The sequence below is a fragment of the Falco naumanni genome, chromosome 3 (assembly GCF_017639655.2).
Source record: "Falco naumanni isolate bFalNau1 chromosome 3, bFalNau1.pat, whole genome shotgun sequence".
Classification (NCBI taxonomy): domain Eukaryota; kingdom Metazoa; phylum Chordata; class Aves; order Falconiformes; family Falconidae; genus Falco; species Falco naumanni.
Window position 1 is genome coordinate 45,770,954 of NC_054056.1, and position 18,052 is coordinate 45,789,005.

Here is an 18,052-nt window from a genome sequence, read left to right on the forward strand (position 1 = left end):
GCAGCAGAAAAAGATGGTGTTGGATCCCTCCAGGAAAAGGGGAGGGAAATGAACCTTCTTTTCTCCAACACCCTTTGTGAGAGCTCCAACCTTTGGGTAACAGAGATGGCTCCAACAGGACTGCCTCCAGACGTATTTTAAGGGAAACCAGTGATTAGTGCATTTTGTGCAGGGCCTGAGTTGAGTGTGCAACTGACTGGCATGCTGACCGGACAGATGGAGGCCATCAGCAAAAATATCTGGAGGAACACCTCACCTGTGAATCCCAGCAGCAACGAGACATCCCTTCAGTCCTGAGCCACATACTCGCCCCATGAGACTGGCAATGCCTCCAAGCAGAACTTGGCATCTCATGAGCTCAAAGGTCAAGAATGCAATCACCACCAGTAAACACATCAAGCACAATATATATTTTATTGGTTTCATTTCCAAGAAAGTTAAAAAACGACTGAAGAAGAAACGCATAGCATAATCTCTATGATTTATGAACAATAATCACATTTCTACGCTGTCCTTCCTTCTGCTTTATGTATGATTTTAACAGAAGGGTGACCTAAAATTTTGAACATATTTTGAAGGATGCCATAACAAAGGATATAAATCATAAAGTGTATCTGAGATATCTTAGTCATATCAGAGAACACAGAGTTCAGAGGCTTCTCTTAAAAATGCTGATTTCTGTCCTGTGGTTTCCTGGCTATTATTAGAGCTTCTAATGATCACCATTTTTTTGCCCTGAGAATTGGGAAGGAGTTAAGTCTCACAGAAAATGGAATGTATCTGAATAATTCATTGTAAGGAAATATCGACTTAGTTTTCAAATATATAGAGGACTTTCTACATGGAAAATGCTGTTATTAGAGTACATTCCTTATCCATATAAGGAAAACATACACCTGCAATTAGTCCAAAGATTTAATTTTGCAGCAATGGGATTGCTTAGACAAAAAAGCCTGCATTCATGTGAAACAGGCTTTTTTCTATATATTCTGAAGATTAAAAAGTCACCCCTTATAGAACATATAATCTTTCTATGTAATATATACAGTGTTTCAAGTGTTTGTTTCCTCCTTGTTCCTGCAGTACCTAGGTTTGCACTATGCCAAGTTTCTTTGAATTTTTTTCACATTATGGAAGGGATGTTCTTTCTACAAACTTACAGCACACATCATTAAAAGGTGACTCTTCTTACTTCAAGATTTTCCACAGAGTATTGGCACTGAGAAGAATTTGTCTTGGCAAGAACACTCCATTTACTAGAAGGGAAACCCTATTCTTTGTTGAGGTGAAAGATTCCTTGTGTCTCTTCCATCAGCCTAGAGCATTGTGACATTTCCTATCACTGTAGCTCAAGGATGTTCCTTCTGGGAAATGCACGGAATATACTAATGAGCATGTTCGTACATCAGAGAAAATATTTTTTTCCTCCTGTAAAATGACAAAATTATTCTTGATCTAATATTACTAAGACACAGCGGAGAGAGAGTATAATTGCCTGTAAATAATAGGTCAAAATGACTAAGCATGACATTTTTAAAGTTCAAATCCTCTCATCCTTAGTTATCATACGTTGCATTAAAGCTATTCACAAATGGTATTTGTCAAGCCACTGTGTACCAAAGTGACTTATTTTGTAGTTAATCCAATAACAAGTGAAACAGAGCTTGCTGAGGTTTGCTTTCAATTTCCTTTTCTAACTTCTGTGCCATTTGAAACAAATGACATATTGGTGAGGTGAAGAGGACAGAGCAAAGCACCAGAGATCACCTGAAGGTCAGCATACAGCAGGTCTTTTGCCAGAGCTTTGCTGGCTTTCTATCCACAAAACAATGTTCTGCATAACAGAAAGGCAAAGAGTGAAACAGTTAAGAGATTTAGATACCATGAAGCTGCTTTTCAAGGTTTGAAAAAGCCTGCTCATTACAACATCAGATAATTAACTTTTAAACAGATAAAGCCCCCGCTTTTCAAAGCAGACATGAAGGAGCAGTGCTCAGGCTCTGAAGTGGAAGGTACAACTCTCAAAACTCATCCTCAGTTTACATACATATGAAAGGCCTCTCTTTCCATGTATTTTATGGCAGGTTGTAAGAAATAGATAATGTATCTTCTCATTTCCATTACAAAGCTTTGCTGAGAGACTAATAAGAGTCTGTTCCAGCTGAAGTGAGTAAAACCAGTTCTTCAAAAGAAAAAGAAAAAAAACGAAAGAAGAAAAGAAAAAAAAAAAGAGAAAGGAAAAAGACCATTTTTGAGTTCTGATTCACACACTGGGCAATATGCTTCCCTTTTCTTTTCCAGTTGCATGCCACTCTGTGGTAGTCGCTTCCCTTTCAAAATGACTGTTTGACCAATTCTTTCACAAAACCACCTACTCCCCTCCAGGGATATACTCAAACAACTCAAGGATTGCTTCAGCCAGAAGCACTTTCACACAGTTTGAGCCAAAATTGCCCCAAGGAAGACCTAAATCATGTTGGATGAGAGTTCTGAGGGTGCTTTTAAGAGGGTCAAAATTTCACTTCCCAAATGCCATTACAGCAGCCAGTCTAGGAGAATTTCTTTTTCCAGAAGGACTTCCTGGAATCATGAAATTGCCCTATGGCTGGCTGGATACATGCTGGGGTTCATAAAACACCTGGCCTCAATGTGTTCAGTCTATTACATTGACTTCCCATGTGTTGTTTGGTTTTTTTTTTTGCTGTGTGCCTTGCTTTATTTTTTTTTTTTAATTTTCACAGTAACAGATATGTCGGACAAGGTCCTAGGTTTCACACATTTTCTCTCAGAAATCAGATAGCATGAGTCATATTTAGGAGCGTAAAGAACACAAAAGCCTTCTAAGAAGAACATTATCAAATGCACAGAGAATGAAAAAAGAATACCTTGACCTCTTTGGGATGGAGAAGCATCCAGACTTTCAAGGCTTCCCTTAAGTGGTCATTAGAGACCACTGAGGGTAAACAAAGTTTGGATAGAAAACATGACTGTATTATCTGAAAAATCTCTACTTAGAAAAAAAAAGTGTCAACATCCACAAATACATAAGGAAACAACTGTGTGAGAAATCATCACATAAAATAAAGCAAACAGAAAAGTAGCAAATGGGAATGAGAGAAAGACGTCAAGAACAAATGGATGGAATTGCTTCATGGGGAATGTGTTTTGCAAACAGCATACTGAATCTTCATTGATCTTTGTGCCTTTTTGTCATTCTCACACACCACTTCCAAAGAAGGAGACACAGATTTCCCAATAACAGTTCCATCTTCTCCAGTGCTTTCACACTGTCTACATATCACATTCAGTTTCATTTTTAAAAAGCTGAATGGATTGCTACTCTCACGGCACTCTCTCACTGTTCGCTTCCCACCCAAACTGTTTCTAAAACATGTCCTGCATCCTCTCTCCTAATTGTGGTTTTAACAAAGCAACATAAGGAAGTAGTATATTGTTGTGTTTACTTTCCTTCATTGAGATGTGGGTTTCTGACAACAATGTCGGGCTTGTTTTGGGAGTCATCCACCAGTAAAACTTGATTGAACCTGTTGCATCCTGAAGCAATTGAGCAAAATAGTTATGGCTGCTGTAAGCTAATCACAAGCAAAAACATGTAGGTGAGCTGTAATTACCAAGAGTTCTGCCATCTGATAACGCTTACAGCAAACAGAAAATTAAGACTTAAACCAGAAGCAAATGAGTGGAAGCTTTCACTCTTTTTTGAATAAATGACTACTGACTTTTCCCGGGAGTTGCATACAAATCTCATCTCCACCACTGAATCTATCCTGAACATTTTTCTTCACTGGATGTCGGGGGCTGAATTTCTGTATTCTCCTTCAGCACTGGAAGTACTTGAGATCCAACTGATAAAATATCTGGAAAGGATGAGCACAAGGGCTGGTTCATCAGGTATATGCCAAAGTTTGTCTGAAAAAAGCAAAACATTTATTGATACGCAACTCATGTTAAAGTAACCAGATCTATACAGGAACTCACAACCCAGATATGTTTAGAAAAACAATATTGCTTTAAGAATAAGGAGGTATGTGCTATCTCCATGTAATTAAGAACATTTTTAACTAATTAACTATAATAGACTAGTAAACAAAAGCTAACCCCATGCTATTCAAGAATAATACCTTAAGTAAGTGGATAAATAACATAGTATTTCATCATGAGTTCCATAGTATCATATATGCAATTCACACTCCCTCACAGTCTTGTCATTTAATGACTGTTCTGGCTTCTTGACAAATACAGTTAATTCATTATCACAAAAAAAAAAAAAAAAAAAAAAAAAAAGACTAGGCAGCATGAGAATGCATGTATGTTCAAACAGTGAGGGAAAGTCTTGCATCTTCTACCATGAATTATTCACTTTATTAACAGAACTTTGTTCTGTCTAGCCTTTGTGAATTTCCCTTCATTTGTTTTTATGAATATTTTAGCATATTTTACAGAAAATATTCAGAAAGTTTGTTTTATTAGGACTACCACTTGTTCCCTGTCACTACCTGTGAAGCCATCCTACATAAATATTAGAAATACTTAGATAAATGTCCTTGTGATACTGAGTAATAAAGAACAGAGGAACAGAATAACCATTTCACCCATTGACCATACACCCTTGCAGGCACTGAAAACCTGATCTGAGCAGCTGCACTTTTATGTCTGGTCTTGATCTTAAGCACATTGAACATCACAGTTGTAGCTGTGAACAGACGAGTGTGATCTGGAAACGTCACAGTAAGAGACTGGTGTGTTTCTGTGGTTTTGTTTTTCAACAGTGGAGAATTTAGAAATGCACAAGAAATAGATTTGCAATCTCATGATAATCTTTTCCAGACTATTAGATAATAGTTAATTAAATAAATACGTAAAGTTAGACATAAAGGAACGCTGAAGACCATGTTAAATTGATAATTGATATGTAGACTTCAGAATGTCTTTGTTCATCAGAACTGAGGACCTTGGAAACCCAATGCCTCTTTTCTTGTCTTTTTTCTTTTACAGATTTCAATAAAAAGTATTTTGGTTTGGTAGGCTGCCGCCAAAATGTACCAGTCACTCAAACGTATAAAGTAAATAAGCAAATGATATGCATTACAAACAAAACTGAATTCTCCTTCTCCATTTCCTGATTACATTAACTGCCATTGTTGAGATGGATGACCCTGAAACTGAGAGCATTACATTTACAGTAGATTTAGAAGAATACACTAGGTAAAAGGAATTGCAATGCATTAAAAAAAAGTGTTAGCTGAATTTAAGGGAGTATATTTGACAGACTAAATATGAAGGCAGTATGTTTTCTCCTGTTCTTGCACTGTATAATTAAAGAAAGATACAGTAATGAGGTAACACCAAACAGCTTCTGGTCTTTGAAGAATTAGTGAGAGGTAAGGCTGAGACCTACTCCCAAGTGAGAGAGCTGCTGTAAAGCACAGATCTGTACAAACAGGGCCTCAGATTCTGAATGTGGGTCTTTCTCTTCCATTTGTAATCCTAAACATTAAAAAAAAAAACCAAAACCAAAAAAACAAACCCCAAACCAGCCTCCAAGGAGAGGTTTTCTTGGCTACTTCTGCTATTCCTTCATCTCAATGGCATTTCATACATATGGGGTACGAGCTGGGCCTGATCAGGCCTATCCTGTTAACGACACCTTTTGGACACCTGTGACCATAATGGTGTTAACACTGGTGGACACACGTAAATCCTTACGGTCAGTGTTCTAGTATTTAATGCTGAGGAACAACTACAGCACAGAAAGATCGCAATCCTCCAGCACAGTGACAGTGTTGAATCAGCTGTGATGCTAAAATGGTAAGTTAGTAACTCTTTCATTTGAAATATTAAAGTATATAGTATTATATTTCTGTTCTCGCTTTTCTCTTATTTGTTAACAAGCTGTGGTTTCTCTGTTGGCACAAATGATGTGTTTTTCAGCCTTATGGTTAATAACTTGGATTTACATCTTACACCCTAGTGCAAAAATGACAGTTGACATAATTTTGTTGTTTTAAAAACCCAAATACTGTAAAATGAATATTAGTCTATGCTATACCACTTTTCACACAGGAAGGAATGTTAAAACCCATCTCTGTAAATGAATTTATTTGATACATGAGAAGTTTTTATTTATATCTACTGTACTGACATCTTGATTTGTCTTAAACTGAGACCAAAATAAATCTGGGCAGCTTGTTCACTGTGGAGAATTTAATTTACCAATTTTTCTATTGTTATGAAACCTGTAGCAAGATTTTTTTTTTCCTTAAAGCACTTTATTCAGAATTACTTAAGAAAAGGCATGTGCAAATACATCTTATCTTCATGAGTTCTCAAATATTATTTTAACACTGATCCTTAGTATTTCCCTACTCTGATTTGGCATTTAAAGTCTCATAGTATTTTTTCAGTGCTGAGACTGGGTGATACCTCAGGAGTTTTCAAGGTGATGATATACTGATGATATACATATTTTAGTACTCATACCTGCTTGGAATTGCTGACCTCTTTTGTGAATGTTCTTTAACTTGTAATTACCAGAAGTGGATTTAATATTTTTTTTTAAGTAAAAAAAATTTGTTTTTTCAATAATTACATATATTGACTCAGCAAGTAGTGATAACAGCAACCTGCCCCCCACCAAGCAACCACAAAAGCTGTGCACCCTGTCATTTCAGCTCTGTTTCAAGAGAAAGATAAAAATGTAGAAATTGGCCCTTCTCACATTTCACTGTTGAAAAACGAGGCTTTCAGATGCACAGATTACAGCCTGCAGAGTTATTACAGTGAGACGCATAATCTCTCTGTGCTGTCGCTACCTTTTCCTGACTTCAAGGGCGTTTCATTCTGAATATAACCTCCCCAGAAAACACCAAGAACTGGGAAGGGAGTGATGGACTGTGAGTTCTGTGGCTTTATGTTTTTGGTGTTCTGATGTCAGTAGGGGCTCTCCCCAATACTCTTAAACTTCACAGAGACAAAAAAAATGTAAAGTTTCTTGATTAGGAAAAAGCACAATGCTTCACTGCTGGGAGAAATAGATAAAACGTACTTATTCTTGCCAGCAGTGAATCATATGATAATCATCACACTCGCTTAAAGGAGGAGCTATAAAATGCTTTCATTCTTGCATGTTGTTTCAAGCACATTTACTGGATCAACAGTAATACACACTGCTTAGATATTCACTGACAGAGAAATATCCTGGGTGCAGTATCTCCTTTTGTTAAGATATAAACCTGAGGCACTACATCTGACAAAGGCTGAGATGAGATGCCTTCAAGCTACAGCTCCTAAACAATCAGTTAATTCAGACTAGTACTTGGTAGGGAAAATGCTCTGCTAGGATGTGTAACAAGCATGTAAGTGATAGTGCATGCTAAAATGTAGCTTTGGATGGATGAATTCTGGATTTTGCCCTTGGATATAGCTCTCAGCTGCTTTCTCCCAGTAGATAAATTTACTTATTCATGCCTGCTCATTTTATTCATACAATAACATGTCCTGCCTCCCATGCAAAGGTTAGTGGGATGCAATTAATAAAGCCATTTTTTAAAAAAAAACCCATAAGGATGTTTTATTAGCTCTGGATTCACCAAAACGTAATAATAAAGCTTTACAAAATAGGGAAGTGAAAGTACTCACTTTCAACATGCTGATTTTTCATACTGGAAAGAAGAGGAACTTTTAATTTGCTGTCAACCCTCCCCCCCCCTCCATCTTGTTCTGTTGAAAATATCTGGACAGCAGAATGTTTTCCTAAGAACTGATTTTCCTTTGCTCCTCCTTAAATAAATGCATTTTCCAGTTCAGCCACCAATGAGAAAAGAGAACCGTATTATTTCAGAAGTCTATTAATTACTTCAATCACTGTTTGCTAATGTTCCAGATCTTTGGATGAAAAGCATTGCACAGTGTAAAGCCCTGCATTACTATGAAAATGATGATAATGATGCATCAGATAAGAGAAGCCATTTGCTATTCTTGCTAATGTTGCAGTAAGCAATCCAGAGGCACCATCTAATTTTGCAGGGAAAGAAGCTCTCCCAAGGCACAATGAAGGAGGATCAAGGCACATAAAGGAGGATCAACAGCCCGCAGGAAAAAAAACCACAAGCTTTTTAGTGTACGAGGGCATGTGCAAACATAATGGATTTCCCTTGATGTACCACTATCCATACATTTATACTGGGGCAGGCTGCTAATGCAATTCCCCTTGCTACCTTGACAGCAAGTCCCAGCTTCTAGCACTACTGCAGATCTACCCACAGGGCTTCTGCTTTTGTCAGCGTTAAACTGCATTGGCAAATCACAGAAGATGGGCAAGAATTCAGTGTTCTCTCCTTTCTGTCTATGTGTGTTTTACATCAGGTGTTGATGCATGGGAAACAGTGTGTGGCTATCTTTTGTGCTATTTGCTTAATGTAGTTACCTAGTCTTTTGTAGTCTCCTGCAGTAACAGAGCTGTGTCACAGGAGAGCTCATTTTTCCTTTTCAGTCAAAAATTACAGAAGGAATCCTTAATGAGCGTTTCTTCAGAACTGATGGCAGCAGAGCTCAAGCTCGCTTTGTAGCAGTGTTTGTGTTTTATTTCAAACAATGTGATAAAAAGTTTCATAAGAAGTAGCTGGCTAGGCATCAGCACCTTGCTTGACATTTATCAGGAAACATGCAAATTACTTGTGTGGCTAATTACAATACCTGACTTTCAGCTGCAATCCCTCTATGCAAAACCTCAGTCTTTCACCTCGGAGCACCAGGTTCCAAGGAGAAAAACACTGTTGCAGAAATAAATATTGAAGCACCTCTTAAAAGCCTTATGCTATCTAGCTTATTAGTGAAGTTAATTGGCAGTGCTGTTATTTGGGCTACCAGTCTGATAAAGTTCAATATATTTTCCAGGCTGGTGTTCTTGGAAAAACAAAACAAAATAGTAAATATTGATATCTGACTCTTTCATTAAGTATTCAGGATTTGCTATCCATTCGTTTGGAAACTGAGCAACTACGACAACCTTTCAAAAATATCAGTTCCCCTTGTACTGGGAAATTAGCTCAAATCTTATTTTGCTGCATCTGTTTTTTGTAGTTCAAATCATATTATTGACATCTGGGAACAAACACTGCTAAATTCCTTCACTGAATCTGTATTTGATATAATCTGACAAAAATCTTATAATCTAATAAAAAATGAAAATTAAGTCTATTAGATGATTCCTTAACAAAAGGGCATGCTAGAGATATGAGTCACCAAAGGATTAGCTCTGCAGTTTAGTGGTCACATGAACTTGATCTTCTTTCTCTCCATTGTGAAAGGTTTGGATCAATCTCCTCTGCTAGGTCTGCTTAGCACACTGAAGATACGGTAGTCCTCAGGTGCCACTCGCTGATAACCAGTTGGTGACCATCACCCCACAGACGACTTGAAGGAGGGATGGGCTCTGAGGTCTTCTCAGACAAGTTCAGGCAACACTACCAGTTCAAACTACCTCTTTCAGCTGTCAAGCTAACGGAGAAGACTTGGCCTTATGCAGAGCTTGGCATGCTGACAAGTTCCCATCTGCCAGCAGCGCTGAAGGCTGGGAAAATAAAAAAAAAAGCTGAAGGCTCAGTTCTTTGCAGCACGTATACCCTTGCGCAGCGGAGGGAAGCAGGGCACTCCCCCGCTGTGAATAGCAGCACTGTGCTCTGCAGTGCCTCACCTTGCCACGCATCTTTTATCTGGTGCCAGGTTGTTCTCAAGAGGCTGGATTGCTCTCTTTGCCTTAGTTCTGTTTGAACGAGTTAACTCGGTTCTGGGAGTGCTTGTATCAAGAAAATCTTCGCATTGCTGAGATAATCAGAATGGAAGAGGAGCTCATCTTTGCTGCAGGAAACATGCAGAAGATGCTCTGCCTCTCCTGAGGAATCTATGTCCTACGTAAGGTTTTGTTGCCATTTGGGAAGGTCGCTGACAGAGTGCTTTCCCTCTACAGAGGATTCAAGTCACAATGTAGGTAGGTAAAGTCCCCCGCATACCACACACCATGTAGCACCTGGGCAGCATCTTCGCCCAAAGTGCCAGAATGTACTCTGACGTGTCCCAGATGTTCCAGCTGTGGCTTACCATCACCCGGAGAGGATTCTTGTCCTCAAGCTACCTACCATGGACAGGTGCTCATCTCACAAAAGGGACATGTCTGTGGTGATCTGGATGCCAGAGCCTGCTGTGCAACCCTAAGTCATCTCAGGTCAGCTGGAAGCTGTGCCTAGGCAGCTGGCCCCTGCCTGCTCACCTCTCCCCCATCTCACTGCATCAGGCGGCTCCTACTCACCAAGGATAACATTCATTGAAAGCGTAGCCCTTTGTTGGCTTAATGAATCACTGAGACAAATCAATTTATTGTTTTTTTTTTTCTAAACAAATAAAGTATTTGTAACTTGTTTGGGCATTCTTTGGGTGAATGATTTTCAGCCTATTCGTTATTGCTCTGCCCCTGCGCTGTGCCCAGTCTCTGGTGTTTGGCTGGTATTAGTGAGGCTTCTGAGCTCTGACTGGCTAACCAACTTTTACAACAGAAGCTTAACAAATGGGAAGCAATGAATTTAGAGTAAGGATTTTCAGCTAAATAAATAGGTATGAGGAGATTTGTGAAGCTTTTAGGTCGCTGAACTGTTTAGCTATCATCTGAGCACTCTCCATTCCAAGCAGCAATACAAATTTAGGAAGCAGGACTCCAAATGAATGCCTGTTTTTCACACTTACTCTCCAGTCACTTACTTAATCAATTACTCTCTGCTTTGACTATATTCATATCTGCTGTTTTCCATGCTAAGTGGTTTCTCACAGTAAGAACAAAATTTAGTCTTATGAGCTAAGTGTATAATTTCAAACACTTTCTGATTTTTCTTCAGATTTCTCTTCTTAAATGACATCAGTGCATCAGTTTGTGTTTTTCAAGACCGAAATAAGCGCATTGTAAAGCAGTACATACTGAATAAAAGCAACCACAGTAAAAAATAATGCATATTAATAGTCAACTTCTGAATAAAAAGTGTTGAGCATTTTATGGAAATAAACCATGTCATATCTACATTGTAAGTGCACCCTCTTTTCACTGAAAAAAAAAAATGCTAATGATTAGCATAACAACTTAATCGTGAATATTCTCTCAGCAGGTATTTCACTGTGCATGCAATAAAGCCACTACATCTTTCTATACACCTTTTTTGGACTTTTTCAACTGTACTGACCTTTCTACCTCTGGCAGCAGAAAGAGACTGCAGAAATTCTTTGTTTCGTTCCCCAGACTGTTGATCAATGCAGATTATTTGACATCTGCTACATGGACCCACAACCTGAAATTTTAGTTAAAGAAAGTTCATAGCTGTATGCCAAAGCAGTCCAACACACAACAGCACAATCTTCTGACCATCATACTATCTTAAACACGTATCTCTCACATAGCTTTTGTGTGTTCTTCTATGCTTTAAGTATGCGAAAGGTCAGGCTTGTTCACCTAATGTAGTAAGTACATTTTCAAAGGGTCTACTTGCAAAGATCTCACTGAATTTTTAATTCACTTTTTTTCTTTCCTTTTTTTACGCAAAACTTTCCCAAAGTCAGAATCTGAGAAATACCAAACATTTATAAATTTGTATTTCCTGATGGCTTCATTTCATCTACAGGCTGGCAAGGCTACTTGCCCAAAGGAGAACTGAATACAAAATTAAGCCAGCAACTCAGGATTTAATCCAAGGAGGATTTTCTTGTGTTTGTTTTACAGCTGAAATGCACAATATCTTTCTTACATGCATGGCACTTGTAGATAATCAGAATGCAAAATGTCTGTTTTCACAAGTTTACATAATTACAAGGAATAATGAGATCCTGTAGTCTAACATCTATAATACAGAGCATGGATCTCATAGTTAATTGTTTTTTGACATAGGGTGTGTTTTTAGGGGAAAAAAACCACTGCAACAAATTTCTTAAAGCATTAACATGAAGGAAACCATACTGCAGTTTCCCTTAAGATTGCATCCCTAAATTTAGCAAAGCTGTACTTTATAGAAAATAACTGTTCTTACAGTATCCCAATATACACATTCTACTTTTGTGAAATGTGTCATAAATTTCAAATAGGGCCAATAATTAAACCTTACATTGCAAACATTTTTATATGCTGATCTGAAGTGTATAAAGACACTGAGGTGCTGAAGCGTGTCTACAGATGGGCAATGAAGCTGGTGAAGGGTCTGGAGCACAAGTCTTATGAGGAGCGGCCAAAAGAAGTGGGGTTGTTTAATCTGGAGAAAGGAGGCTCCAGGGAGACCTTATCGCTCTTTACAACTACCTGAAAAAAGGTTGTAGCAAGGTGGGTGTCTGTCTCTTTTCCCAAGAAACAAGTGATAGGATGAAAGAGCCTCAAGTTGAACCAGGGCAGGTTTAGATTGGATATTAGGAAAAATTTCTTCACCAAAAGGGTGGTCCAGCATTGGAACAGGCTGCCCAGGGAAGTGGTTAACTCACCATCCCTGAAGGTACTTAAAAGACATGTTGGTAAGGCACTTAGGGACATGGTTTAGTGGTGGACTCGGCAGTGTTAAGTTGATGGTTGGACTTGATGGTCTTCAAGGTCTTTTCCAACCTAAATGATTCTATAATTCTATGATTCATTTTTTTGAGATGCATCTAGAACTGCTTGTACAACTCCTCAGTGTAATCATCAAAGCTATACATTTGGCTCAGTTTTTTCAGAAGATGATTTTCCACAGCTTTAATATTTTATTAAAGAAACAAGAAAACAAGACAGTGAAAGAAATATTTCCTCCTGGTCTGCTTTGGTCAACAGTTTCTTCTACCATTTTTCTGGCATCAAGCGTCATTTCTACTATGTATCTGAATATGGACCTAGAAGAAAGTGGAAAATACAATGCGGGTTGCATAAGCCTTTCTATTTTTGGCTTTCAATCCTAAAATATTTAAATGCCAGAAACAGGAATGCCTTTTTAGTTTGTAATTTTACAGTATCTTCCACAACAGGATCCTGAGCTGAGCTCCCTAGTGTAACTCCAGCTTCCAATAAGCTATACACGAAGGATTTTGTCCTTTGTGTTTCTGATCTCCTACCTAAAGAATTTTTTCCCTCAATTTTCTGTAACTCATAATACAGCTTACTGATCAAAGTACACATAAAAAAGAACAGATAAGTCATATTTTCCACCTTTACTGAAAAAATGACCTCTCAATTTCTTACAGTATGCTGACCAGAAAGAAATAGGAGTGATGTCTATCACAGCTTCTAGATTTGACCTTAGCCCTTCTGTTATTCACACCTTAATTATCATCCTTGAGAAAACAATGAATAAGCCACTTTCACATCCTAGGCAATGCATTCTCAGATACATATTTCACATCTAAGGACCAGTCAGATCCAATAGAACATGTAACAAATGTGTGCATCATAGAATCATTGCATGGTTTGGGTTGGAAGGGACCTTTAAAGATCCAACCAGTTGGATTTAGTCCAACCCCCTTGCCATGGGCAGGGGCACCTTCTACTAGACCAGGTTGCTCAAAGCCCCATCCAGCCTGGCCTTGGCATCATTCCCTTAGATTTCATGTGTAGCGTCTTCATGGATCCTTTGTTGAAGTTTTTCTCAAAAAGAATGTATTTGCCAACAGTCTGACTCTTCAGCACTTTCCTTACAGTACAAAACACATTATGTTGTTAGATATGACACAAAGCGTAACATACAAAAAGTCCCTACCAGGCTAGACTTAAAAACATGTCTTGAATGGAGATTAGGACAAAATGTATACAACAGAGGGCAACAGACAGTGATTGTTCACTTGTATTCATGTCCAATCTTTTAGCATCAGTTGCTTGATGTGCAGTAATCTGAGGTTATATTTGGACTATTATGCTTAACAACAACCAGTATTCTCTCGTGATATGCTGGGTAAGTATTTGCTGCAAACTCTGCCTCAAAACAGTGAATATTATTCTGCTCAGTTGGATAGAGGTAGGAAATTTTATGAATTATGAAATTAAAAAAAAGGTGTGGAGAAATATGTCAAAACCTCTCAATTATATTGATGCATGTCTTCCACAGGTCACAGCATGTTTGGTCTTTTTACACACTCCCTAAATTGTATGTGCACAAGCTGTGCCACCCATGTTCCAGTCAAAGCCTTGCAAAAATTGCTTTGTCTCGAGGGGTCAAAATACTTTGTGATAGACTGGGACTAGGACAAGAGAGGAGGTCACACCTGGAATCTCAGAGCACCTATTGAAATTTCAGCCCACTCTTCTTCTTCAAAGGACTCTGGTGCACTGATGACAATGTTGGCACGGAAACGTCGGATTAATTCCTCTATTTCCAGTGGCTCTTCCAATCTGTCTCACAGAGGTGACAGACAAAAAGAAAAGAAAAAAGTTTTATTAACTACTTCTGCAGTAGATGTTTGTTTTGTAGGAATCTAGTGGGTAACATGATTCAGTAAATCTTTCTCCAGAATAACTCGGACCAAGTTTTATTACAAAAGCTATGAAAATGGTACAGGGTATTTAACCATAATTTGTAATCCTCCAGATGGCTTCTTCAGAGATGAGACCTGGAACTGTAGGTATGAAAGCATGTGGGCAGATGATTGTGAACAACACATATGAGAAAATTCCTTCATAGTTATCTTACGTAAGGCCAATGGTAACAAATTAAAAGATCTTTTGAGTTAGTAATCATTTGACTTGTTAGATGCTTCTAAAAAGAAGGCAGACAGAAACTTATTCTGCACATGTTGCAATGGCAAAAGGGACAAAACCAGCAGATGCTGAAGGTGAAAAAGACCAGCAAAGGTATTTTATGAGAGAATGTATTCCTCGTATTATTATTATTATTAGTAGTAGTAGTATTATTAGTATTATTATTTGCCTTTGGGATGCAGCAGATTACACAAAATTATAGGTGTTTTGAAGAAAATATAATCTCGGTGTGGTGGAATCTTCAGCTCTTTACAAACATTTGAATTGCCAGAGTGTAGATTTGTGTCAGTGTGGAGAACATATATGAGGCAGACAGAGCAGCAGACTGCATACAAATATCAGAAATCTGGCTGCATCTTTGGATTGTCATTCTTCACTCTTCTAAGGAGAACCCAACCAGTATCAGAAAAAAAGACAGCCCTAAAATTTGCAAGAGAGTGTTCGTGGGAAAGAACATTTTGTTTTTGCATTAGCTGTTATAGATGTGAAAAATTTTTGATACTCCAGCAGCTCTGCTGACAACTTTGGGATATGACACTCTATAGCAGAGGTGGTGAAAAGAGAAGTTTCTATCCTGGAAAAAAATATTTTCAAAAAGTAAGGACACACAGTTTAAAATGTGTTTAAATTAAAATGAAGAAAAGCATGCAAAAATGAAAGTTCAGGGAAAACTGTTCACATGAAGCAGTCTTGGCAGAACAGGCCTGTTGGATGAAAAAAAAAAAAAAAGAGCTTGATTTTATTTAAAACAGTCTGCATGATCTTTAGCAGACAAATGTGCATAAGGATAAACTGCCTGTGCAGACTTTCAGTCAAACCACACAAGCCCAGCCTCACAAGGGCTCCAGCAGCCTGGGGGTAGAAAGTGGGATGGGAAGCTGAAGTGCTACAGGTTTTCCCTTGAGATGCCACAAGCAATCCCAAGCTGAGACACAATTCGTAGTGATTGCAGGAGACAGGAGCCAACAGAAGTTGTAGACTATGCCGATGCTCAAACAGACAAGGAGGAAAATAGCAGTGCATCATTGACAAGTTCAGTTACGCTGTTGTGCTTCCTAGCTTTGCTGTGGGCTCTTAGAGCTCGGGTGCTGGGTAGCCTCTAGTTTTGAATGCATTTTGTGACAGATAAGTGCCTGCCACCCCAGCTGGTACCAGCGGGAGGATCGAAAGCCCCAGTAGCTTCAAAGCTGCAGTGTCCTGAGCCAGCTGCTGAAAACTACTTTGAGTTTCTACTATTTTATCCTTTGCTGCAGATCCTCAAAGACTGCAATGTCCCTGCTCCTAGTCTCTGTGCCTTCCACCTGCTCAGGCTCACCACCAAAATACCTCACCGCTCTTGCGCCTATCCCCAGCCCTTGGAACTGCTTCTAATTACTCTGCAGCATGTATCTGAGTAAATTCCTATTATTTCCCCTCATTCAAAACATGCATTGGTTGGATGGAGTCACAGGTACCTTCACCCTGCAAATGTTAACAAGGATCTGTTGTGGAGATCAGTGCAATTTGGCAAAACCAGCCTAGGTACTTTGGACTTTGCAGTAGTGGGCCCTGCAAGGCAGAACACATTACATACATTTAACAGGCAAACTTGAAAATGAATATTTGCATCTTCAAGGGCATGTTTCTAACAAGAACATTTGAGCATGAGGCCTGGCCATGAGGACTTCCATGGAGGTGACCTGAAATGGCAACACCAGAGAGACGAGATCTCCATGTACATGTAGCTCTCCAACACTGTGTTACATTTTAATTTTCAATTAAATTGCTGTTTCTGTTTTAGATCACGTCTCAAAGGGCAAGTGCAAACTTGAAGATTAATTTTTACTTATGGAAGATACAACGAGAAATTATTAAAACTCAACTGAAGATTGAAACTGTTTTATAAAACTTAGCAGGTTTCCATTAAACAAAGCCAAACCTGAATGCCAAGAAGCTAAATAATAATTTCTAATAAAGAAATAAGTTTAATAAAGACTTGTATGTGCAGATGCTGGAAAGCACTTTGCACAATTCAGTATTTTGAAAGTTCATACACCATGATTTATTAACCATGCAGAATGAGGATGCTGTATATCTATGCTGAACTTATCTCCCCAGCACCCTGAGAAAGCACTGCATGGTAAAATAGGGAGGAATTTTCCAACTTGTGCTGCAGAGTGGGAAGCAAGATGCTTCTCAGGCACCATGGCAGCTTCATCACATCTGGAGTTTCCTTTGAGGAAAAGGAGATTGCAAGCCTAGTTGTACTAGGAAGATACTAGATGTGATATCAGTGGATCGTCTGACATCACTTGTTTTACCAAGTTCTCTGTCCTCTTCACGCTCACTTGTGGCTCCCTCTAGTGCCTCACTCTTCATTGCACTCAAATCCCATGTCTGGAAGGTTCCTTACTGAGTCTTACCTTGGAAAAAGTCCAGTCTGAGTAAGGGATGACTGGAAGTGTTGCTATCCCAAGGAGATGTAACTCAGCCAGTCAAGCCTCAAAAGGCGGCATTAATTATCACTGAGAAAGGGTAGTCAAAATGGCTTGAGAGATGGGCTGATTCAAACCTTTTCCAAACTATTTTCACAGAGCACTGCCATGATATCCTAAAATTGCCCAAGTGATTTCTACAGAAGGAAAACCAGTCAGTGGTTTTAAATCCTGAAGCTCTATATGAGTCTTCCTACAGCTACCAAAAAAACCAAAATAAAAATAAATAAAAACCAAAACCCCCAACAACAACAAAACCCCCCCCCATATTCCTCCTCCGCTCAAAACAGGAATTTCAACGCAGGGGGCATGTTTGGTGGGTGACTAAGAACTAAGAAGAAAGAAGATGACACCAAGCAGAGGCAGGAAAGTTCAGCGAGACAGGAAAAGGGGGCTCAGAGGCAAATACCGGGGCTGTAGGATGCACAGCTGTGATGGAGGCCTTGAGGGCAGATGTTCTATTGAATCTGAGCCTGTCCCAGTTACACCCAAGAAACAATAACTTTCTGTTGTCAGTGTATGAAAATTTAGTTGGTAATAGGTCCCTTATCTTGGAACTGTGGGTTGGCTCAGTGTTTCATTTGCTGCTCCTATCCCCCAATTCCGTACAAATAAAGCCAAATCAATTAAGAAATGAGATGAATCTAGTCCTACAAGTAGTTTTAAGATATTTCTGTTGTGAGTGTTTGCTCTAAATCTTAATGCTTCTCATAGGAAAGAAATAGTTCAGCAAGTAGCAAAATTTAGTATTTTCAACTGCCAAATCATTTATGTTGAGAAAACCTAATTATCCTTGTTTTTCTCACAAATAGAAGTT

At 38.7% G+C, this 18,052-nt stretch overlaps 1 protein-coding gene across 1 annotated transcript in view; it reads right to left on the reverse strand.

Annotated features, from left to right (window-relative positions):
• Positions 1–400: 400 nt before the first annotated feature.
• Positions 401–18,052, reverse strand: part of MOCOS (molybdenum cofactor sulfurase) — a 232,959-nt gene continuing 215,307 nt past the window's right edge. The window contains exons 13-15 of the mRNA XM_040586176.1: positions 14,269–14,395; positions 11,247–11,351; positions 401–3,930 (exon numbers count right to left, since the gene is read on the reverse strand). Of these exons, the coding sequence (XP_040442110.1) occupies positions 3,784–3,930; positions 11,247–11,351; positions 14,269–14,395 (379 nt within the window). The 3' untranslated portion in view covers positions 401–3,783. The remainder of the gene's footprint in view (positions 3,931–11,246; positions 11,352–14,268; positions 14,396–18,052) is intronic.